Consider the following 24,842-nt stretch of genomic DNA (forward strand, 5'->3'; position numbering starts at 1 on the left):
ATACATCAATACAAATACAACCTCAAGCAAACTAATATCCACAGGGCTAGCGCTAAAATGGAAGACTACTGTACACACGCTGAAGCGTGAGCTCACCGATCAACCGCGGGCTCACACTCGCGATCATGCATCCAGTGTAGCGTTTGCGTTCACAACAGTAGGTTCGCTTTGGATCGCTCGGCCAGCCCGGCCAACCCTTTCCGCGGAAAGAAACTGGCAGCTAACCTGGTGAAGATCGTGTGTTGCACGGGTTGGTGTGTGTGTGTGTTTATGTTATTGTTGTGTGGTGCGTGCGCGCGTATACGTTTGTAGGCTCAGTGTTGTGTGTCCTCGCCCGGTCTTGGGACGGGTTTGTGTGGCTTCGAACGAGCATGGCGCTCTTGGCGGCAGGCTCCCCATGCTAATAACAGGCTACACCTTTCCATCTTGAACCCCTGCAGCATTCACGACCACTGCCTCGCCCCGTTTGATGGTTATGTTTATATCTTGCCCGTAAATGCTATCCCCCCTTCCCGTCTTCCTGGGCGGCAGGGGTTGGCCTTCCTTTGAGTGGTTAATTTTATCGCTCGTGAGATAGCCAAGCCGCCTTTCAGATTTACTTTAGGAAATATTGACGCACGGAAAGCTTACCGAGGTGAAGCATGCATCGAATTGTTTGGAGCAAAATTTTCGAGCAATTGGTCTGAACAGGCGTGTGCGTGTACTGCGCATCGTACAGCATAGGTGTTCCACTCGACATAATTCTTTCCGGCCCCGCAAGTGCAGGAGTGATAGAGATGAAGTGTTACTCGAAAGGGTCAGACGGAACGAACGTAAAGAATGCGAAATATTCCGTTTCGATTGCGGTGAGATGAAACTAGCGAATGGATGTGAAACTGGAGGTATTTTATTTCCTCTATTTCATGGGCTTTTTCTGTCTCTCTTTCTATTCGTGATTCCCTTTTCTGAGCCGGTTTCTTGCTATCTGGGTTTGAGGGTGCAAAAGAATGCAGTGATTTGTGTTGGGTTGAGTGTCTGTTTTTTTACATTTGGTTAGCAAAAACACAAACGTACAGGTGAAAACCACAGAAACTGCGTTGCTGTTATCAACTATTTTTAGCAGTGCCCGCGTACTAATAGTGATAAAGCATTCATATGTCGCATAATGAATTCCAAAGGGCATATGTGTCGTGATTTATGTTTCGTTATATTTTACTTGCGAAAATTGCAGTGTAGTGTTAAAATAAAAATCGAATAAATTTTCCTTTACAGGAGTGTAAGGTAGTGCATTAACACAAAAGGGTACAAATTCCTAAACAGGAAAAAGTATCACAGAAAAAGTGTCTCCGCGCGGAATCATCTTTGCTGACGGTGTTGTTTAATTAGGTTCGACGTCAAATATCAATAAAGACTGTTGCAACAGTCCCTGGATCGTTAATCATCGATAAACTCGCAGAAAAAAAGTCACCAAAGTCGGAGAATAAACGCAAACGCGCTGCTTTTTGAAGAGGTATGTTATGAAGATATCAGGTCCTGAAAAGGGTTTTTAATTGCAAACAGACTTAAAGCCATGACATGGGAAATAATTGGCGTGTGTTGGATGGTTTCTATTTGTCTTAATTGGCGCTGGCCGTTTCGTTTTCGATTCTACTAATGGTTTGCTTCGCGCTGGATACAGGCTCACGCGAACGATCGCGCTATGGCGGGATTGGTATTTAAGTCAACTTGCTTTGGAATTTGTTGGGTGATGTGTTGAAATCAATAATTGTTGCTTAATGCATGTCACTAGCAAAATAAATGTGTTTGTTGAAATTCCGATATAAATGATACATTTCTAGTTTGGGAAATTGTTTAACGATAGGTGCAAATAATTTAAGTAAATAGAATAATGATTTCTTATATAAATCATAACAGAAATTATAAACATTTATTACCATCACAAATAGTGATAGAAAATTCAGTATAATTTGTAACCAAACATTTACAATCACTACAAGAAGCTACGCATGTACGTAATTTCATTGCGCGATATTCACACAGGACGCTCACACCTTCCACCCAAAAAAATTTTTTTCCAAAAATAATACTTAATATGTGGCAATGTGGTCGGAGAAAAGGCACGAAAACAAAACCTGACAGGCATTTGGATACCGTAGCCTCAGGCAGAGCCGGTTTTCTGCACCTTTCGTGTCGTACCTGCCCGTTGAAGTCTTCGCTCGCAGGTTCAGGGTGGTACGCGTTTCGGTACTTCGTTACTGGTTGTGTGGAATTTGCCCAACAAAACTGAAAACATGGCTGCCGCGTGCACAAGGAAAGAAATCTTGCACACGAGCAACGAGTTAAACGAAAATCGAGTTAGTCTTTGAAGCGTTTTAGAGGAACTTCAGCGGGAATCGAACGGGCGGTCCAAGGCAAAACCCCCTCTGGCAGCTGTTGTGATCGGCTCACGAATGTCAAACGGTGGCTGGGATGTTGGGAAGCATCCGCGAGGAAAAGTTGCCAAACGAGTTTTTATGTCACCTGTACGAATCGAAGGGTGTTCCATCGCGATGCCGAAGATTTGAACGATTGTGCGTCTTGAGGACGGTTGAATCTTTCGCGGTTTGTTGAAATAAAAAGTGACAAGGAAAGGAAGAGGATGTTTTATCTTTCCGCTTCATACAACAACCATCATACTGCTGATGAGTGTGATGAATAATATATTTTTATTCAACCGGAATGCTTCATTCTTCTACAACTCCATTCTACTACTATGTCTTTGCCTCACAATAGCTAGACAGCGAGAATTCAAGGCGTACAATTACGTCGTCTAATGAAGCGTAGAATTTATTCTAGCATCAAGCAGCAATGATTCTCATTTCCTTTTTCCGGTGGATAGAGTCGTGTCCTACGGCCTTTTTTTTGAAAACGAACAAATGCACCATCATGCTGCAGTGTGGTGAATGCACTCACTAAGCATAACATTAACATTATTATAGAAGAACGTGCCGATCAGGCGGGATCGTAATTTAATAGGAATTGCCTTTTCTTACTCCCCATTCCATCAGTGGGGCAATAGTTAAGCATAAAGAAAAAAAAAACGTGAGCATTAAGTCGGCTGCAATTTCATCCAGATCATGTTAAAAGTACGACACCTTTTGCATACATAACGAAGCATAAGTACTGCACGAACAACAAGTTCTGCATTATGAGTTCTTATGAGTTGGTTGATCATTCATGTTAAAGTGTAGCATAGGGCCCATTTGTTTACCCTACTCTAACAATGCATTGTAATGTCACCCAAGCTGCCCATTTTCGAATGACCAAACACGATCACGCAATCCAGCTAATCCACCACTCGGGCAGGGTGGAATAATGCGCTGGAATTAGCGGGGAGATAGGAGAAAGAATGGAAGCTGTGCCTAATAGAGGAAATTTGACACCATTTGAACGAACGAAAAATTTGCATGCAGCCATAAACATAAAATGTTGATCAACCACGGTGTGGGGTAAGTGGTAGAGTGTAATAAAATATTCCGTCACTCACGCCGGAGAGACTGCAGCAAGCGTTTAGATCGATTTGGGCGTGGGTGAAGCGATTAAAGGTAGGGGTATATGTTTTTATTGCTGTATTTTGTGCGTTGGTAAACGTAAGAATGGACCACTTATTGACAAATATTTATCAAACAGTGTATGCAAGGTATTGTTTTTTGTATTTAGTGTACTGTTGGTAATTTGGACTTATTGCTGATTTGCTCAACGATTTACTAATCGCCGGCTAATCCTTACACTATTGATAATACATTTTTATGTGTTACACCGAATTTAATTGTTTAACACTTACTAGGAAGGTTTAACGTCTATTAACTAAGCTATTTAAACATTTTATAACCCTGATTCGAATATTGATGTTCACAAGAATAATAATTCAAAATTTTAATCATCCTACGAGTGTTTTATGTTCTTCTTTTGGAGCACTACAACCTGATGAGGTCTTGACCTGCACCTTTCCTGGCTTTTTCTTTATTTGTCCGCAGCAGCATATTCAGACCGACCTTAGAGGTCACACCGGCCATTTCTGATTTACTAGACTTATTTGTATCGTGTAGCCGGATAGTCAGTCCTTGCTCCGGGGGATGATTCGGATGGGATTTGATACCCGGTCCTACCGGGTGGACCGGCTTCGTTTATCACATACACCACCGGGCTTAGTTTTCACCAAATACGAGCTCAAATGTGATAAAACCATCAGCATAACGAACAACATCACAATCTATGAATATGTGATCATAAAAGCTATGATCATAATTCATTTTCTATCGGTGAAGCAATAACAACTTTAGCGTTAATGGAAATCGTCCCCGGCTTTGTAGCGCACGATGGTTTCTAACTGAATAATTGACGTTTTGTACTAAACTCATTGACGGTTTGTACATGTAGCCGTTTTGATTACACACCAATAAACACAGTGAAAAGCTTCACCGCAAGAAAGCAAAATCGCATCAATTTCATCGTCGTTTTCGCCCCCAGTGAAGGGAAAGCATTCGTCTTCGGCCCATCGTGAAGCGAATGCAATAAAATAACGCTACAAAATGCACCAATGTCATTATTGTTCACACTTCCGACCCAACTAAAGTCTGGCAGCGCGCGCTATGCTATGCTACTCCAGGAATAGTTAAGCAAACGATTCGGTTTTATCTTCAATCTTTAGCGCAGTAGCGAATCAGCAAGCTAGCTGGTCCGGCTCGATCGTTATTGAACCCATCTTCGTGGTGGTGAAAATGGGTGAAACGAAAAGTAAGCGTATCATTCGGGCTGCGAGGCGTTGTGTTTTCTCCGAAAACTGCACGCCTGAATGCACCGGTGAGCAAGTGAAAGAGTGCAGGCAAGCAACATGGCACGTAAAAAGGCAAGCTGAGAGCAAAGCATATGCAATACGAGTGGAAAGAAATGCATCATCGCTTCCCGAGCGGCTGGCATGGGATGGAGATGATAAGGTGCCGGTGAGACGAGAAAGCTCCAAATAGGAGGAGGCAAATCGCAATAATTCGATAATTTCCAAGCTAGAGAAGTAAGTGGGAAAGGTAGTAGGTAGGCTGGTAGGTGGAGTGATGCTGACTGTAGTAAATGCTCTAATTAGTGTAACACACCCCTCGTAAACAGACACGGATACAGTCATGCAACCTACCAATTAGATTTCGGATGCATTAAAAGAAGAACGCAACACTGCTAAAATGTTTATTTTTAATTTTTTAAAGCCAAAGATGGATTTACAATTAAAATTAACATTTACAATTAAAGTTCCAGACTAATATTATTCATCAAAATCAAATTTAACATAATTTCTTTTAACAAATTAATACACTCTATTTAGTCAAATAATATAAGAAATGGAAAATGACCAATCCAACCTTTTATTTAAGTTGAATTTGCTGTTTATTTGCATGACTGATTGATGAATTTGACATTGCTTTAAGATTGAAATTCTATTACTATATTATATCCAGCTCTTTTTATTTAGTACTGTTCTACTACTTCAAGTAATATATGTTCGTGACTTGAGATTTATCCAAGAATGTATGATAGCATCTTCAAGATTATTATGAAGCCATTCTGATTGAAATCCGTTAAATCGCTCCGGAATCTACAAGCCATTTCGCGTACATGTAACACTTAGAACTATTAAGTTGACGCACTACTGGGAATAAGTCAGTTTCAAGACGTCCTTCTAAGCGGCATCTAAAGCAGCCCATTTTTCCGCTAGCTTACAGCCACAACAATGCAACAGTTTCTCATGCCATTTCTATAGATTTACTTCTTCTCGACTCATCCTTTAATGAACCATCGTTTTCGCAACTCACGCGACCCAACGTGCGTGAAATTGCGGTGACAATTGAAACAAATTTAATCGTCCCCAATTCTTGCGATACGACGATACGATAGACACCAAATCAAGCGTCTTCGTAAGCCCTCCGGGAAATGGAAAGGCATCGTGAAAACGATGCCGAATGCTGAATTAGTGACCAGCAGCTGTGACGCCAAGGGCACTCGTCACGCGTAATGGCGGATCTGCGGATCTACGCTGCTTCCGCCACCGTTCACCGTCGACCTTTTTGGGTGGGAATTTTCCCTCATTCTTCCTTTTCTGCTAGCGAAGATACGTCGCGTTAGATACGCCCTGTTGGCGCAGGAAATGGCGTAAGCTCGAGAGTGTTTCCTCTAATTTAGATTGACTCGTCGCATCGCATCCATCGTATGGTATAGAATACAACGACGCACGAACAAATTGAAATATTGACAGCGAGTCGTTTCAAGATGGATATTTTTGCAATTTGGTCAATAAAACTATGTCTAATGGTGAGAGCATTTACAGAAGGATACAACGGAACGTAGTAAAACAAATGTTCACTAATTGTACGCCATGTGTAATTATTTTCGTATACAAACCAATAGATCATTATTCTTGATAATGCAACACTTGATCGTTCTTTTTATATTATATCTTTATACATAAAAATGGCTTCAAGTGCTCTTTGTACTTACTTTGCTCAAGCTTCCTACGATACAGGCCCACTTATTCCACTGTCATTAGGTGACGAAAAACACTCTCACGTGACTATCGTCTGAATGCAGTAACGGCAACACCCACACACAAGACCAGTGGTTAATAAATAATCGATAGTCGAACGAACTACCCTCAGCCACCCCGGTAACCCAGAGCACCGTTCACTTCATGTCCTCTACTACTTTTCGTTTGCCTAGGCGTTGTTGGTTGTTGTTTTTACGCGTTTACGTTTACCCAAAACGGGAGTAAAAGCGTTTTCGCTTTCGCGCACCAAGTAGTAGCCTGTATCTTGGCGTGTGCGAAACGTTTGCCAAACCTCTTGCCCCAACCGCAGGAGGGAGTGAAGTTGAAAGAAACGGCAAACAACGCCATTCGGCACCCCGTGCTACTGGCGGCGTGCGTTTTGGAATGAAAGCGCAAGCAAACGCTGGTAAACGGTGATGGTAATTTGTACTTTCCGCAAAAACGGAAGCAGGCGGAAGTGAGCCTATTTGCGAAGGGGGAAAAATACGACCGGCTAAAAGGGAGCCCACTCTCTTCGTTCGTTCCTCATCGCGTCGATCGCGTGGTTTTTGTTGAGGAATGTTTGCATTTACTAAGTAGCCATAGAGGGAGATGTTCGCTGAAGCACCTGCAAGGGCGAAGGGCTCTTGTCTTGTAAATATGGCCAAAGGGTTTATGCTTCCGGCATAAACGTTTCGGTACAGTTTGCGGAAGCCCTACTAATAGTCTAATAGAGCTTTGTTGTGTTGCATCTATGAATAACCCAAAGCACAAACATTAAACTTCTTGCGGTAAAAAGTGCACAAAATGCTAGGGAAATCGTTTCAAAAACACTATTCGCGGTCATTGCTAGCGGAGTTTACTACAAGTGTTCGTACACCGCCAAATTCATGTATATTCGAACGAGTCATCTCCTCTATTTTGGTGATGAAGCTAAACTTCGTAGTCTGGGAGTGTCACTATCGATGATCCAGGGGTATAGCTCTATTTAAATTGGTGGTATTTTGCTGCGAGCTTCAACATTTGTGAACACTTCTGACGTACCACAAGGAAGACACTTCTTGTTGTTATGCTGTATCTTTTTCAATAATATAAACGCTACGATACAAGATATAAGTTATATTTGAAAGTGTTTCTTCACTTAATTTTAACTTACCTTAGCTTAAACGTTGCGGGGGCGGCCCGGTGATGCATGTGATAAACGGCGTCAGTCCACACGGCAGGACCGGGTTCAAATCCCATCCTGACCGTCGCCCCGTAGCAAGGACTGACTATATTCGGCTACGTGGTAAAAATAAGTCTAGTAAGCCAGAAATGTTCGGCGTGGCCTGTGTAAGGTCGTTAAAGCTAAGAAGAGAGAGAGCTTAAACGTTGCAATTATTTTAAATCTACTGTATTGTTGAAAGTCGTCTAACTTAGATCGTCTAACATCGAAAAAAATGAAAATATGACTTGTATAGTGAACTACAAACAGAGGGTTTATAATAAAACTGCCAAAATTCATATTTGAGCTGTCTCAAGATTACCCCAGCGCTCTATGTTGGCCTACTCCGGCTGGAATAAGAGTTTAATGATTTTTGTGTCGGGAGTCTTTTCTCTTTTCTCTTTTAAATTCCTGAGAAGAGACGTGAGTTAACGTAATATGTCTCTAATGAAACTCTAAGGATAGAATAAATTGTCGTCCCTGATTTGTTGAATAAATGCAATATTTATATTTTAGAGCATTTTATGCAATTTCTATTAAATTTCTAGCTCCTCAACTACGACAACTACTCTGTACTTTGACTTCAGTTCTTCAATGTCACATTTGGAAAAGAAATAGTTTCGTCTTTAATTAGCGATTAGATCTTAGGGTTTCTCGAAGTACAGTACTTAGACTATATTATTGAGCTTATATTATTGCTTGCCAAATGGCATTGGGCTGATGCTCCAACCCCAACTTTATGTATGGTCACTTTGAATCGACTCCAGGCCATTTTGAGCGCACTCTTGCACAATTGTGTCACATCGCTGTCCAAATCTTAGCCTTATGCTGGAATCCGCTTTTCCCACACGAACTGTCATGTGACATCACAGTGCGGGGAGATGGAACGCCCTGGTCGTATGGGAAAGAAGGGGACACATACTAAGGAACAATTTACTTAAAACTCAGTGATGCGAAACGTCCATCGGGCGTCCGTTTCGCAGTGTCCCATGGCTTCAATCGCCCTGTGGTCACCGGCTCGCTAAGGTTTGTAACTGTTTCTTGGGCGGTTGTGTGTCTACTGCCATCCCGCTCTTTCCGTCTATTTGGTCAGATCGTTTCATTGGACCAGTATGGAAGATTGGAGTGCGGGCATTAATTGCACCGTGATTGCATTCGTGGGGGAAGTGGACCGAGCATAAAGCGACGACGACAGTGAGTCGAGCCCGTAAGGTGAATTGGATTGAATTGGATACTATTGGGACACGCGAACCGCAAGACAATCCGTTCACCAGTGCAATTAAATACCACTAAACGCTATTCGCTATTTCCTTTGCCGAGTAGCCAGTTTTGCTTTGTTTTTTTTTTGGTCGTACGACAAGTGTAGATCCAAAATTCCTCTACAGCAAGAGCCAGAAGTTCTGGCAGTCATTCAACAATTTTGCGAACAAAAAAAGTGGAGTAATTTAAAAGTGTCTATTGTCGAAATTCTCACACCCAGTGCTGGAGGTAAGACCGTACGTTACGAATGATTTATGGTTTAAAATTACACACTAAATAAATGGTACCGTTCCAAGTGAGATCTTTGGAGGCAAAACTGTGCCCAAGCGTTGCCACTTGCAAGTGTATGAAGCAGTCAGTGCAAGGTCAGCATGTAGCGATACATCCTGCATGAAGAAGGCATGCGCCATTGCCCCCAAAAAATAACCCCCGCGTGCGTTCATGTAAAACACGTCTCCCCTCCTAATCCACGGCAAAACAATCCCTCGCCATAGAGGGGGTTTGTTTTGTGAAAGTTGTCGAAGGTGCCCGATCGTGGTCATCGAAATGCCGCCTTCGGTGTCCTCGTTTTGCGCGCTGAACCTGTTCTGTGTGCGGCGACGTTTTGACGTTCCTTTCTGTGTGCCGAATTCGAGAGAGCCTACCGGCAACTCCATACATTAAACTTGGCGTTAAATGGTCTCAACTCAGGGCACCATTTGTTGTACACAATCTGACGGTGGTCGAGGAGTGAGGAAAAGATGTGAACTGACTGGACAATGAACCTTCTATCCGTGCAGGGGCACTTAGTGTAAACAAATAAGGCGTGATCTTATGGGCAAAGATGTGCCTCTTTAGGTCGGGGTGTGTACCGCTACACGTGAATGGGTTGTCGATTGGTTCAGCAGTGCAGCTTTGCTTATGGGAGTCAGTCTGAATGGAAAAGTGATGCGGACAACGGTAAACATGTGTTTGAATTTCTCTCTTCTTCTGTCGGAGGTCTTTGTCGAAAAAGATGACGCGATCTATGGTGTGCTCGTGATGTGTTAACTTCAAATATCAGCAGTTTAGTGAGCTACTTTTTCCAAAAAAGGGTAACATGAAAGAAGTTGCTAACGAATATTTTATATACGTGTACTACTTTGTATTAAAACGCGTACTAAAACTTTCAGTATGTCACGATTTGCATGTCGATTCTTTCAGAATTGTTAAATAAATTTGTGATATTTATGTTCAATTCAGAGAGAAACTAAAAAAAAAGCATTAACACAATTGTGAATCAACATGTGTTTTGTTTTATTGTCTTTTGAATTATTCTTGTTCTGCTATCCATTACTTTTGAATCAAAAGCCACAGCTATCATTAATTAGTTAATGGATTTCAAACACATTTTATTTTGAAATATTTTTCTACTCAACATCATACGTTAAAAAGTATCATTTTGTACATTTTGTACGTGTTAATTTTTTGTCTAGCTTTATCCTATCGAACGACTTTTGGACTTTTGGATGTCTAACAACTTTTGGTTACTCTTGCTCCGTAAGGAGGTATTGTTTAGTCAACGAACGAGTTCATTCAAAGATTGCTTTTCTAAATTCCGTTTTGACAAAGGATTTTTTACTATTTTAATTGAAACAAACAGAACTTGACTTGTAAATCTTTCTAGAAATATTATTTTATTGGTTGATAAATTAAAATATTAAAAAAGGATTTCATCATGAAAATCTGCACTCACAAAATAGGACAGAATAATTGATAAAATAATATATCTCTACCACATTAGCAAAACTGATTAATCACAATAGTTAACAAACTGGCAAATAACAGAGTTATGAATCGACTTCGAGTCTATGTCCAAATTTACTTTAATTGTAGCGTTTCATCCTAAAAGAAAACTAACCTTCATTGGATATGAAGATTGAGTTGTAGACATGGGTGTTACTCGTTCACTTGAAGATGAAGTAGTGTGCTGTATATTCGTCTACTCCCGACTTTTACGGTAAAATGTTAATTATGAATTTTAGCAAAAAAGAGAAGGGCTCTTTACAGTATATATTATATAATTGTTTCATATTATCCACATCTATTTGCTCCAGTTTTATTAACGCGCCTATTATCAGCAAACAGTGATGTTCCACCAAATAAACTGCAATCATAGTCGAAACAATCGCGAAAATCATGCCGATAAAGATCAACATCGTCACGGCAATCGATTAACGGCATTGTACTGTATGTGGCATCCACTTTCTTTCGGTTTGGAGCCGGTTCAGGAAGCAGCTCGTGATATCGATTTACAGCGCTACACGCCCACATACGAAGTGAAGGCAATTTTCACCTATTTAATATGCACGGTGCCACACAATAATCGATTTCATCACACAAACATGATGCTACAGGTGGTGCTTATCAGTTTCGAGCGTCTGTTTCTCTCTCGTTAGAGAAAGGGGTGCATGTTTCTAATCCTGACACGTGTCGTAAAAGAGTTCAGACGTGTTTTTGAAAACTACAACTACACACAGCTGCTATCATATCGATCGTTCGCAGAAGGCAGTAATGTATGTCCGATGGTTTTTTATTTCATTTGTTTCATTTTTAAAATTCGAACCCAACCCTTGCTAATTGGATTGTGAATGGGTGCTCCAATTTTCTCTGGCGTGTCTTTTCCTGCGTGTGGATTACCATAAAACGAAACCAAATAGCAAAAAAAAAAACAGCTATAAAACCAGCTAACCTAGTTCACGTATAAAACTTCATGTTCTTACGCGTGATTGAAAAAACGATCATCTTCCCGCGGTGCTCCTACAAAATGGTATGCATCCAGCTCCCTTTTGGGCTTTGGTCTGCGGAATTGTAAAACCATAATCATAAATCATGTAGCTCTTTCTGCATCCTCCCATCCAGCCCTTTTGAAGGGCGGTTTTAGTTTGGTTCGGCTCCTTTGGTCATACACCAATTGCGATCGAAAAGCGGCCCTACAGGGGGAGAGAGTTTTATTTCTAACCGCAGTACTTGGTTGCACCGGTTCTTCGCATTGCTGTGAGCTGCTGGAGAAGTCAGCAGGGTCCATTGAGGCGGAAAACTGCAGCGTGTTCCGTGCTGCATCCAGTGTAGAGTTGTATCTAGACCTCAATTCGATCATTGTCGAGCTTGCTGTGTACTAAGCAGATTACGTTTTTTTTTGTATGTGCCTTTCGATTGCCATGTCGCTAGTTTGCTAAGTTGCTAAGCTGTGCAAAAAACAATTGTAGAACACGAAGCTAAGCCATATTTAGAGCACGTTACGGAAGGAAGAAGGAGGAAGCAGAGAAGTACATTGGTATTTGCTTGTAAACCTGATGTGAATCAATACTTTCCTACCAAGAAGCTAGGGATGGAGTAGTGAAAGATATGAAAGTGGCATCGTAATGGATGCCGTTTTAAGTTACAGTATTGCTTCAAAATACCGGTAGCAGTTGAGTCTTTTAACAGGACATACAGGGTTTTTCTATTCAGTTTAGACTAGCCGCACACTTTTTCCTGCTCTGCGTACTTGATTTTTGACGCAGGTAGGCAAACAAACATGGTGCTTGCTAATAATCAAGTGCGCCGAGTAGGAAAAAGTGTGCGGCTAGTCTAAACTGAATAGAAAAACCCTGTAAGATCAATTGATAATTGAATTTTTTCATCACATTTCCCTTTATCAATTTAATTTTTTTATTATATAAACTATATCCGTCAAGAATATTGTGCCAAGGGGTTATGTTCCAGGAGTTATCTAATTGATTGTTTAGTAACACTTGCTTTATCACAGCTTAAGCTTAAAAACTGTTTGCTTTTGCTGAAGGGAATATAATTTAGCATTGACTGAATGTAATGTTATTAGAATCACTGCAACAAATTCAGTCTTGCTAATGTAATTCTTTTATTCCTAAGATGGCTATGAGGAGACATATCATATGATCTGCTTCCGAGCCAACTCATTGTACACAACCATTGCATAATGTGTTGATATAGATCGCACGACTTTGAACACGTCATTCTTGTTTTTTTCCATGCCGTCCATGCATACAACCGGCCCCTGCGAACAAAGTCACCGAACGTGTGAGCTCCAAACTAGTCCAATTTCGTGATCTTCGGATTAGGGAATTATTAAGCAGTGCTTCAAATAATGGTTCATAATGGCAGTGCGCCTTGAAGTCAACTTCAACTAATTGCTTTGTTGCACGACACTCGCGCACAGCGGACTATTGTTAAGATACGTTACGATTCGTTAGACGAGGGTTGAAGGGATTCGTAAGGTGCATCGTACTTCGTTAGCACATTCAGAAACGTTCACAGTCTGAATGGCAAGTGGATGTGTCCGAGCAGCGATCACTCAAGTTCGAGGTGCTTTGTGTGCACGTTTGTTGTTGCCCTGAGGCATCGACGTTGAAACCTGCTGCTGCTAGAATCTTCCGCTTCTACCTTCTGCACAAATCGGCACAAGGTGATCAGGAGGCTGGCGCAAAGGCACGATCGGTTGTGTAATGTTGTTTTAACATGAGCAATGTAGTAGCTCGTTTAAATGTATTGATTGTCACCAGGGAGAAGTAATGCACTGGTCAGGTACTTAGACGAACCGGTTTGCTTATTTGTCATCTGAATTTGTTTACACGGTCCTTCAAAAGCTACAACGCAATTCGGTGATAGCACTGCCAAATATTACTCTTAATATTGTCTACACATGGGGGACATTGGTATTATTCGTATGAAGAATGTTCGATTCAACGAGCGGGACTTTCGCTTTTGACCGAATTGTCCACTCCAACGTACCAATCGGTTTTGTCGTTTGGTTCACGTTCGTTTGGCAAAAAGCTCAAGAAGGAACTAGCTCCCCGAAAGGCCACCGCTTACGGACGGCCTTCGTTAAGACGTGTCAAGAATGCCGACTAGTTTTGTCCAGTCGTAGTAAATAGCTATGCGTTTCTTTCGTGGTGGCCTTACATGGTGGCCTTTGTCACAATATCCTTGGCGGAAGGAGTGGTTTTGAACAAGAAGGTTTCTTCCTTACTTCTTGTTTCGTTATTGTACTGTGATCAACAAAACTGGTCGTACGGGTTCGGTGCGATAAGAGCAGCTTTTATCAATTCCCCACAGCTTAGGAGAGAACGTTTCTGAATAAGCGTGTCTACGATGGGACAAGTCTTCCACCGTTAGTTAACTTAATGCGTGACAAAGCACCACCCTTCCATCATGGACACACGTTCTCATGAGAAACTGATCGCTGGAATGTGGTTTTGAAAGATGTTCCGCAGCGTCCAATGTTGACAGATTGGGAGGAAGGAAGTAATACATGGCTTGAAATCTATCAACCACCAAACTGGCCAAAACTCTATCCGCGACTAGATCAGATCAACTGATTGATCAACCATTGTTGTTTTGGTGGCTTGTATACCTTTCACTTTTTCACCAGTTTCCGGCCACCGACAAGTCCGGACAACCGTGAACACATTCATATTACCGAGATGAGAGCCGCTGAGGTAGAAAGAAAATCGAAATCCGATCGGAAAAATGGAGCTGGAAAAATAGTTTCACGTCGGTAATAAACATACAACGCTTCGTAGGGCTACTACTAGTAGCGGAACGGTGGCGAACTTAGCTGGAAAAGAAAATGATGATCATATTTACGTAACCGGAAGGTAACCTCTTTCCTCGTCACCCCAAACACACACGTTTGGCGGTGCAATTACCGCTGCTGTCCATGCGGGGGATGGAGGTTTGTGGAGGATGGATGAAGAGGATCATTTATCGATCGCCGGAGATTCGATGGACTCGCCATAAACAAGCTACCGGTGGGTGCTTCAAGATTTGCCATAGGAAAAGTCACCACTTTACACACTCGCTTGTGCGTACCCGCATACGTGGCATGTGGATGATGGTTGCGAAAGTGGCAAGAGCAAAAATGGTAAACAATAACAAAAAAACAAAACGAAAAAATACACACAAGCATCGCGCTCCTTGTCCGTTCGCCACATCTCGATTGGTTTCCGCCGGTAGGAAAACCGTTTGCACAAATATTACAGTTTCACTGAATTTAATAACACTAATTAAATTCACTCACCACTCAGGACAACGGGGGTGTACCGAAGTCGTGGAGATTGGTTGGGTGGTTTTTCCTTTGGCCTTCGGCTTGTAACTTCAAGCACAAGACCGAAGTCGGAAAGAGAAATCGCACCACCATCATATGTGTATCGAATAATTTTCCGTTCCATCGCGTCCCACCAGATCCACACACTTGTTGTCACGTGAATTGTTTAGTTAATGCTGTATATTGAGCGGTGAAAATTAAAATATGCTCATCCAGCTGGGTTTATCGAGAGTTTTCATTAATATCGCTATCGGGGCCTGTACAACCTATCATCATCTGCGGGCATACGCATGGCGGTCCGGCTATCGATCTTCGGCGCGCTTCGAAGAGGTGGACGACGGCAACGAACGTGTATTGTTACAAACCTTCCATCCCTCCCATCAACATAAGCAACGCTTGACGCTTTCTCGCGTCCACTTTTATGCCGCCATTGCACAACCGAGCCGTGGTGGCATCGCGACTACCGAAGCACATTCAAAGCGCTGGCCAAAGTGACGATGACCTATCGTGTTTCCACCTGTGAGCCGCTGCTTACGACACACGAAAACATCAATTGCAAGCATTGGGGTAGTGTTACCATTTGTTTGCCATTTTTTTACTTCACACATCATCTTAGCGAACTCGAAAATAAAAAGGCACAAAAGCTATGTGATAACATGTAGCTCCGAAATAGATCAATCGATTTGCTACACCGTTGTATGAACGGATAACTCGTACATGAACCTCGTTACACACAGCGGGTCTACTGACTTGATCGCAACCGTAACAAAAAAGACACAAATAAAAATGAAAGCTTTCCTACAGTATTTGCACAAAGACCTCGGACACGGTGACTCTCGGACGAAACCGTACAGTGCAAGTTATTGTCCCTGCTAGTTATTGTGTGAGGAGAACGGTGCATTGCGCTGGTGCATCGGAATGCATCGGCAGGGCGAATAACGATTAGCATTAGCCACGGTTACTATTGTGCACCCTTCGTGCGGTTTGTTTTGCTGAATCGTGTGCCTCTATGTATTACACCACCAAACGAAGTCGCCAGTGAGGATTTTGTGTATTTTTGTTTGTATGTCCGATCCCCTCTCCAGAATTGCAAAAGGACAGCAGTTTGGATGGATACTTTTTCAAAACGTACTTAATTATTGTTTTCTACATTATTTTCGCTACGTCTTGTTGATTAGTATACTACTATAGGTCACCCTGGCTCCCTGGCTATTCGTTTCCACACATGAATATGTAAGTTTCATCATGCTTAAAAATCAATTAACATTAAGGGGAAATTTTTAATCGGTGCTTTTCTCATTAGCGGAAATCTCGCGACCGGGAAATTCCATTCTCACACACAAGGTGTCGTTGACTTGCTTTCTGAAGGTAACCTTTACGGCAGAACATCTACGGGCAGCGGCCGAAAGGGTGAAAGAAACCGCCAAAAAAGCAGACCACCGAACGATACCGAAATGGCGTCGCACAGTCAAAGAGTGTGCAAAGGTAATGGGAGAAATTTATTACATCATAAGCGAAGCTGCTTAATTTCCGCCAACCTGCGTATCTTTGCTGATCGTGTGGAGCTTGTTTTGTTAAGGTTCGCTGGAATGGGCTGGGTGTTATCTCCCTGTTGCTTTTAGTGCGCCCAGCTGTGTGATGACCAGTTAGGCAACGTTCATCAACTATTCTTCGCCTGACCTAGCGGTATATGGTGTAGAAAACTGTTTCCTTTCACAGTAGAAGAACGGTATCGGAACAAATAGTTGAACATTTCTGGTTGAAAGGGTGCTATCTGGCGATCGCGAGCGGTGATACTAATTAGAGGGCAAACGTATGTTCTACAAACGGTGTTTGAATCAAAACCCTTACTTTCGATCGTTGTGCATCTGTGTTTTTCTCTGAGAGTAAATTACGTTTTTAGATTAATGTAATATTTAAATAAAAATGATCTCCCATTTGGCTGCAGTAGTGTACATGCAACTTAACTATTGACAAAAAAATGGTGCGCTATTCCGAACTGAACGAAGCGGATTTATGACTGAAAACAGAATATGTTTAAAATCGATTTAATTCTCAACTACGGCATCAAATCTTGTGTGGAAAAGCGTTTTTGTAAACTAAGAAGAAAAATAGAAACAATATATTGATGCAGAGAAAAAATCTACTCACGTTTTCAAACGATCATGTAATACTTACCATCAGAAATGCTAAACAATCTGTTTGTAATAGACCCCAGCGGCTTTTGTTTACATCTGAGCTTATCAAAATGTCAACGCTTATCTGTTTTGCTGGTTGCAGCTGGTTTAGTTCACTTTGGCCAATAATATACCCTCAATCAATGCTCAAACATTATCGCTCGCAGTTAGTTCATCGTTTGGTTTTGCAGTGAAATGTTCGATCCCACGGATCATCAACACCGGCGTTACAATCCACTGAACGGACAGTGGATACTGGTGAGTCCACATCGCATGAAACGGCCCTGGTCCGGGCAAGAGGAACACCCTCAGTCTGATGATCTGCCCGAGTTCGACCCAACAAATCCACTTTGTCCGGGGGTGACCCGTCCCAATGGAGTCGTAAGTGTACATCTCAAGGTCACATTGACTGTCAGGCCCTTGAGCCGCTGCATCGTACGATCGATAATGATACTGACATTACTTTGTTGTGCAAGAAAAATCCCATTTACGAGTCGACGTTCGTGTTTACCAACGATTTTCCGGCCCTGTTGGAGCAGGTGCCGGAACCACTGGCAAGCGATGATCCACTGTTCCAGATAGCACCAGCACAGGGCACCTGCAGAGTTATGTGTTTCCATCCCAAGTCGAACAAAACACTTCCGCTGATGACGCCGAAGGAGATTCGCAATATCATTGATGCTTGGATCGCGGAATTTCGGACACTAGCGCAACGGTACTGTTGGGTGCAGATTTTCGAAAACAAGGGCGCCACAATGGGATGTTCGAACCCACACCCGCACTGTCAGATATGGGCTTGCTCCTTCTTACCGAGTGAGCCGAAGATTAAGGATGATATGTTGCGGCAATACTACACCAAGCATGGAACACCTTTGCTAGATGATTACGTGAAGCAGGAATTAGTTAAACGGGTAAATGAATGCATGAAATGGAAATGAATGGAGAATGCTGCATCCAACGTAAATGGTTATACCGTTATACAAATTGTTAATTTTTGCGCTTTTCAGGAGCGTATCGTAATCGAAAACCCGGACTGGCTCGTGGTGGTTCCGTTCTGGGCAGTATGGCCATACGAGACGATGCTGATTTCACGGAACCGTAACAAGCGTATCTCCGATCTAACAGTGTCGCAGATCAACAATCTAGCGATCGTGATCAAGGAGCTGACCATCAAGTATGACAATCTCTTCAAATGTTCGTTTCCGTACAGCATGGGTTGGCATGGTGCACCCACGGCAGAGCTGGCGAATGGCGCTGCAAGTGACCAACACTGGACCCTACATGCAATTTACCTACCACCTTTGCTTCGTTCGGCCACGGTGCGAAAGTTTATGGTGGGTTTCGAGTTGCTATGTCAATCGCAGCGTGACTTGACGGCTGAACAAGCTGCCGATAGGCTTCGCGGACTATCCGGCAAACGACATTACAGCGATCAGCTTTGAATAGGGTACTGATGAGTGAGCTATCTAATCGTGCCATGGCCATATCAATTCACTATTGGGATAGATAGCTTAGATAACGGCATAGGCAGGGTTCTCGGTGATTGTATGTACATTCCAGTGAATATAAATAAAGTGCCTTTCAACGATTTATATATGTTAAGAGTGGCGTTATTCGATTAATAATTATATACATTTGATGACGTAGTAGAAAACCTAGAGAAGAATTACAGATGCTTCATCGATAAGATGTAGGACGATCGTTTTATGTTATCAATTGTTTTATTATGGTTTGATTGTCTCTTGAATTCCTTACCGTTTGCAAAGAAAATTATTATTTTTTATTAAACAGTGCCGATGTACATTGTTTTTGTGTGATAGGAGACGCATCTCGTCACATTGTAGCGATCATCCCAAGGACATAACTCGAGCGTGCTTTAACACACCGACGAGTCAGATAGGGGTTTTGGCTCGCGAAGAAATGTCAAAAAGGCAAACCTTGAAAGGGAGCAACTCATGGAAGCGTGTCTCCTACAACACGTGCTCGGATGTTCGTAGTACTATTTTGATCGTAAACAAGTTATGCTTCAAACGAAGACTTTTCAACAAGGACTTAATCAATGGGCGGGATCAAGCGAGAAGGACAATCAGATGGTTAAGCTTTATATACAAAACCATTAACCGTGAATTGGGGGATATACCTACAAAAATGAGTTGAATTTTCCAAAAGCCCATAAAAGATACCGAAATATCTATTGATACAGTGTGTTGATTAGAGCTGTGTAACTGTAGGCTTAGCTATGTGATTGGGTATATGTTTAAATGTATAAAGTTGTCTATAAACCAAGGTGATTGGTTCTGCTTTTCCTTCGAGTTTTGACTTCTGTATATATTACGATCCTGCAATGAAGCTAAAAACGAGTCCCTTCACTTTACCGTGTTGCGATCATCGGTTTCATCCGTTTGACATCATTGTGCAAAGCAATTTATCACATTCCTTTACCGACGCAGATGTCTGTACGATCTGTAAAGGCCGAGGTTTATTGATCGACAGATGATCGCACCCCTGCTCATATACCATATTTGCTGAGCATGGACGGAAAATTATTACAGCAGTAGGAAAGGGAGAGACAGTTTGAAAAAAAAAAGTTATACCGGTAGCTTAAGCTCAAATGCCGCGTGCCACACCCTTGGACTGAGTACACAAGTTTGCGTCAGCAAAATATGCGATCTACGACTCGAGGCGAGGTGTACCACCGGTGACCCATTCTTTAATGTTTGCTTACTCGTCTCTTAATTTGAGAGCGCGAACTAAGGTATTCCAGCAAAATCTAGCTTGATCGTCTAGAAGTAGAAGAATCAATTCAGGTTATGTGTGGCTTCGTTACGTCTTCAATTTCCGATGTTTGACCGGACGATGTTTAACTTCCAAATTTTGGGTTGCGTCTGAAGTAAGCAGTCTTTTTGTAGGTCTGTACCATGGTTTGTTTAACTGTGTGATGTTCAAGAGCTGGAGCACTACCATAAGAGGTTAGCAGTACCGATCCGTTAGTTCGTACGATAAACTCACGGCCGTGGCCTGTGGTAGTTGGTCAAGTATAAAGTACCATCATCCGCGTGCGTGGCTATGTCCGAATGAACTTCGTATAACTGCATACTTGTTCGTGTTCGAATATAACCTCGGTACGCGGTAAAGGCTAAGGATGGAATGCTTAGCTGCGTATAACTAGGGCTGAAACTTAGGAGGTTTGCCACAAGCGAAACAACCTCGGTCAACTGCGTGATCAGCATTGTAAACATTGCACAGTTGTAAGACGAATAAACGGAATGCCAGACAGAGTGTTACTATCGGTGGGATGTGTTCGGTCACTAGGTTATTACTGGGCGACCGTACGTGCACTTCCTAGTGAAGTGTCATATATATCACGTCTAACCATTTATTTCTATTTTGGAAAGATATCTAGGTAACTCAGTAAAAGATAATTGTATTAAGCTCGAATATTGCGCGGAATGTGAACATCCAAATCATGACACTATTTGTTCATACGCCAATAGAATTGGGGTCCATACTTTGATGAAAAATCTTTGGAAAAATTCAATCACGTCGGTCCACATAAACTTATGCTAGTGGGACCAAACGAAGACACTGATGTAAAAAAAATGTGCCAAAAATTGTTACGAACTAAATACAAATGTCTCATGTTTGCATTACAATTAAACTTTACAATATAATATTTTATGCCGTACATCAATTGAACCATCTTCAATTTCTTCAAGTCATTATTCGAAACAACCAACAATATAATGTATGAAATGGTTGAGTTTACTATGGGCAAGTGGGAACAATTCCCCTTCCTTTCGAATAGAATATGCGTGATTGGTTTACGAATACGATTCGGTGTAGCTTTTACGGTTGAATTAGTCAATTCCCATCTGGAGATGCTAATACACATTCATCTTCCGGTGGGCTACAACACAATGGCGGGCATTGAATCACCGGTGGGAAGCCACACCTTCGCGTACCGCTCGTGACCTTGACAGTGGCTGTTGATGATTTCATATTATCGAATTGACAAACGTTCAGTGGACTAAGAATAATAAAAAAAAAACTATCGAGGACAAGGAAGCGACAACGTCGAAGAATATCAAATGTGATTCGGATTAATTCACAAACAACCTTCGCTCGTTGTGTTCTGGATGGGGAGACGCCAGCCTGGGTTGGGGATCGGTTGTCCTCGCTTGAAAAGGCAGCTCCTGACGTTAGTGTCGTTTTGCCGCAAACGGAAAAAGCTAATGATCCATTGTATTGATGAAATATTCTGATCGCGATCGGTTTCATTCGAGTGAGCTCTAAGTAATGTGGTGTTTTTTTTACGCATTTGTTGGTTTTTTGTAGTTTTTTTTCCCAGATTCTTTCAAAATGACACCAGAAAACGGGCATTAATGTCTTATTTTTCATACCAGATGAATAAATTTGTGATAACAGTTTATTTTATAAAAATAAACTGCGTAATAAATGCTTAGTTTAAAACCATATCAATCAATTCCCTGTTGAAAAATACATCAAGCACCGAGTCGTTACATGAAAATACCTTAAATAATACATTTCATTCCTGCAAATGGCCCATTACACTGTGCAATAAATCACCCGAAGCAGCGTTGAAACAACTTCATTACAAATGCTGTTCGTATATGTTTGACTGGTCCAAAATTTTCCACCCGTTATATTTTGAACGTTTCAACCATAAAACCGCGATAGCGTTTATTTAGTATGTATAGTTCAGATAATAAAAAGCATATAATATATACGACTGCTGTGAGGAATAGCAATGACAGTATGTTTGTTTTCCGTTATGCAATAAGTCCGCAATGGAAAAAGAAAAAAAAACCAAAATCGAACGAGACGAAAGTTGTACCAAAAGCGTGAGGGATCAGTAATGTAAGTTGCACAACAAGTGTAGCAAATAATTAGATATTCACAACCACTCCAAACACCGGACCACATCAGGTGCATTTGCGTGCGATGTTGCCATCGATCGGTTGGATACGTACACACTCCACCAGAAGAGATGATCATCACAACGAGGGTTCATTAATAGTATTATTGTTTCTCGATTTGTAGCGATGGTCCTCCTTTTTCTCTTGTTTGCATCGAATACAATCCAAATACGGAACTAAAGGCTCAATGAAATTTGGCTCTGATAAGACACATTATGGTAGTGGAAAGAAAAATCCTCCCAGAAAAAACTGATATTACACAATGAATGATTGGTTTGCAATGCATCTTCAATTTTGTTATGATCGAGACCATGCCTCCACATGCACACGACTTTCGCTTTCTATTCCATCTCAGCGAGCTCTTGAAAGCTCGATAAGTCCATAAACCAGAAGAAGACAATGCGAGAAAACTGGCAAAAAGCGTAAAACAAAATGGAAATATATTTCATACCGATCATAAAGCTTGAGCCGCTTAAAAGAAAATAAAATAGCCAAATAATTTTGCCTTCCACTGTGCTGCTTGGCGTCGACGGACAGATCAATTATGAAACAAAGGCTTTGCAGTAAAATTCATCGTACACATCCATCACCCGTGTGGTTTTATACTGATTACCTGTGTATATAACATGAACCAGTGAAAAATACTTAATTTTCATAAATTATTTTTTATATGTTTTTTTTCGCTCTCCAGATTTGAACGTGAGGATCACGTGTGTTACAACGGAAGAAACTCAGTCGTTGGACGTTGGAAGCTCAAGATGGAAGTCCAAACGGCCCTGGTGCTGACGATCCAGCTGATAGCGTTGTTTTCGATAGCGGGCGCTTTACTACTGTATCTGCTATGCAAGGTGCGAGGAACAAGAGATGATGCCACCGGTACGCAGAAGGGCTCGATACTGATCACCTGTGCGGACACCGCTCTAGGATTGCAGGTAAGCAAAGCGTCCTTCAAGTGTGCAAATAATTAACATACAAATTGTTTGTGTGAAAGTTGTCGAATGGAAGGCAGCGTTAGTTGCTGTGCACACCACGATCAATGATAAGTGATGGTTATCATTTTGCAGCAAATGTTGCTTTTACTTAGCCGATGATAATATCGTGTTTAGCTAGGCGTGGCAAATGTCCGAAGGCTCCCAAGCGTAAGACACAATGTCCCAAGCTATATCTTGGGCATCATTTTGGAGAGATAAATTTTCTAATCCCCTGCTCTGGTACATTGAACAAATAGTACAGCCGTTGATGGCAATCGAATAATTGCAGATTTTCATTTCCAACAAATGAACTGTTTATGAACTTCCAAACCATTGTCATCATTAATTGTGTGCAACTTATCTTTGCAGATCTGTACATTCTTCGCCAGCAAAGGACATCGGGTGTTCGCCGGTATGAAGGACCCGGTAGAGTCGCTGCCCGCAAAACTGCTGCGCGGTTGGATGAAGATGCGCGAAAACTCCGACACGCCCGTCAGTGGCTCGGTCGTACCGATGAAGATTGATGTTACGCGCGAAGATGTGCTGCGCGAAGCGGCCGAATCGATGGGTGCTCATCTGAATGCGGGCGAACGGGGAATTCTGGCCGTCATCAATACGGCCGGTTCGGTGTATCGTGGAAGGATTGATTCGCAGGACTCACTGCAGTGGGAAAACATGTTCAAGAACAACGTCATGGGATGTTTGCGGACGGCGCGTGCTTTTATCGGTTTGCTGCGACCCACCCGTGGTCGGTTGATACTGCTCGGTTCCGGTAACGATGACGATGGGTTGACAGTGTTTATGGCCACACGAAATGCTGTCCAGGGATGTGCTGACGCGCTGCGCAAAGAGCTTAAACCGTATGGAGTAAACGTTGTGACGCTGGACTCGCGAGGTGTTCCGGCGGAGTCGTTGTTTAAGGCTCCGGTTCCATACAGTAAGTTACAAGTGTGAAGCGCAGGAGTGAACTTTACAACTAACTATCATTTCTTCTTGATCTTCACTAGCAATCTCGGACGAGGAGGGTGTACCGACGCAGTACAGTGCGGATGTGCTTACAACTTCGGCGCTAGGTGTAATCGAGCGGGCCCTCTACGACACCCGTCCCAGTGAGACCTATTGCCTATCGGTGCCAAATAGCAAGTTCCAGATGAGGCTGCCCTGCCGGTCATCGTTGAAGATTTCCGCCAGCCGTGCGGACTCCAAACCCATACAGAGTGTCTGAAAGCCCAGAGGCCCGGTAGCGCTACGGCTTGTTAGTCAGCTTCCGGCAACAGTGGACGACAGATTTCAGAACTTCTTTGTGCCTATTCGTTTGTCTAATTTTTGTTTTGCTAAGTGTTGCAGTACGAGCGTGCCAATCTTTAAGCTCGCTCGGATCGGCTGCTATAGTCGATTCTCGACACAACTTCAACAGCCCGCTGGTTTACAGCGACAAGGAGACGGCGAAATAGTTTTGAGATGGTTTGCTTCTTTCGCCAACCGTGGACAAATGCGATATTTTTTTTCCATTCCCTGTGTAAAGTTTGTTTATTTTAAGCAAATGATATGATTGTTTTAGTGTAAAGTACAGAAATAAATAACATACTTTATTTCGTTCATTGGTAATGAAAAAAAGAAGTGTGTAATTAATTTTTGAAATAAGATGATTGAGAAATCGTTAGATCATGAAATTATTCTAA

General features: G+C 42.1%; 2 protein-coding genes across 5 annotated transcripts; both read left to right on the forward strand.

The window, feature by feature from the left end:
* Positions 1 to 111: 111 nt before the first annotated feature.
* On the forward strand, positions 112 to 24,780 carry LOC125761041 (retinol dehydrogenase 5). Of its 4 annotated transcripts, none has more exons than XM_049421801.1 (5): positions 112 to 228; positions 1,252 to 1,489; positions 22,881 to 23,121; positions 23,530 to 24,097; positions 24,168 to 24,780. In XM_049421801.1, exons 3-5 carry the CDS (start codon positions 22,948 to 22,950, stop codon positions 24,383 to 24,385), a joined length of 960 nt encoding a protein of 319 aa, XP_049277758.1. In that variant the 5' UTR covers positions 112 to 228; positions 1,252 to 1,489; positions 22,881 to 22,947; the 3' UTR covers positions 24,386 to 24,780. The 4 variants fall into 4 exon arrangements, with proteins under 4 accessions (XP_049277758.1, XP_049277756.1, XP_049277759.1 ...); XM_049421799.1 differs by having other exon boundaries at positions 117 to 250; XM_049421802.1 differs by having other exon boundaries at positions 130 to 286.
* Positions 17,318 to 18,854, forward strand: LOC125761039 (probable galactose-1-phosphate uridylyltransferase). Its single transcript, XM_049421797.1, has 3 exons — positions 17,318 to 17,633; positions 17,729 to 18,163; positions 18,260 to 18,854. The coding sequence occupies exons 1-3, from the start codon at positions 17,448 to 17,450 to the stop codon at positions 18,692 to 18,694; spliced, it is 1,056 nt and encodes a 351-aa protein (XP_049277754.1). The 5' UTR covers positions 17,318 to 17,447; the 3' UTR covers positions 18,695 to 18,854.
* Positions 24,781 to 24,842: the final 62 nt, after the last annotated feature.

The sequence above is a fragment of the Anopheles funestus genome, chromosome 2RL (genome assembly GCF_943734845.2).
Source record: "Anopheles funestus chromosome 2RL, idAnoFuneDA-416_04, whole genome shotgun sequence".
Classification (NCBI taxonomy): domain Eukaryota; kingdom Metazoa; phylum Arthropoda; class Insecta; order Diptera; family Culicidae; genus Anopheles; species Anopheles funestus.

Excerpts from the sequence above, each read along its gene's own strand:
- LOC125761039 (XM_049421797.1), top strand. The coding sequence starts at position 17,448 with ATGTTCGATCCCACGGATCATCAACACCGGCGTTACAATCCACTGAAC. Across the intron at positions 17,634-17,728 it reads TGACCCGTCCCAATGGAGTC|AAAAATCCCATTTACGAGTC; the intron begins GTAAGTGTACAT and ends TTGTTGTGCAAG. Across the intron at positions 18,164-18,259 it reads AGCAGGAATTAGTTAAACGG|GAGCGTATCGTAATCGAAAA; the intron begins GTAAATGAATGC and ends TGCGCTTTTCAG.
- LOC125761041 (XM_049421801.1), top strand. The coding sequence starts at position 22,948 with ATGGAAGTCCAAACGGCCCTGGTGCTGACGATCCAGCTGATAGCGTTG. Across the intron at positions 23,122-23,529 it reads ACACCGCTCTAGGATTGCAG|ATCTGTACATTCTTCGCCAG; the intron begins GTAAGCAAAGCG and ends TTATCTTTGCAG. Across the intron at positions 24,098-24,167 it reads TAAGGCTCCGGTTCCATACA|CAATCTCGGACGAGGAGGGT; the intron begins GTAAGTTACAAG and ends GATCTTCACTAG.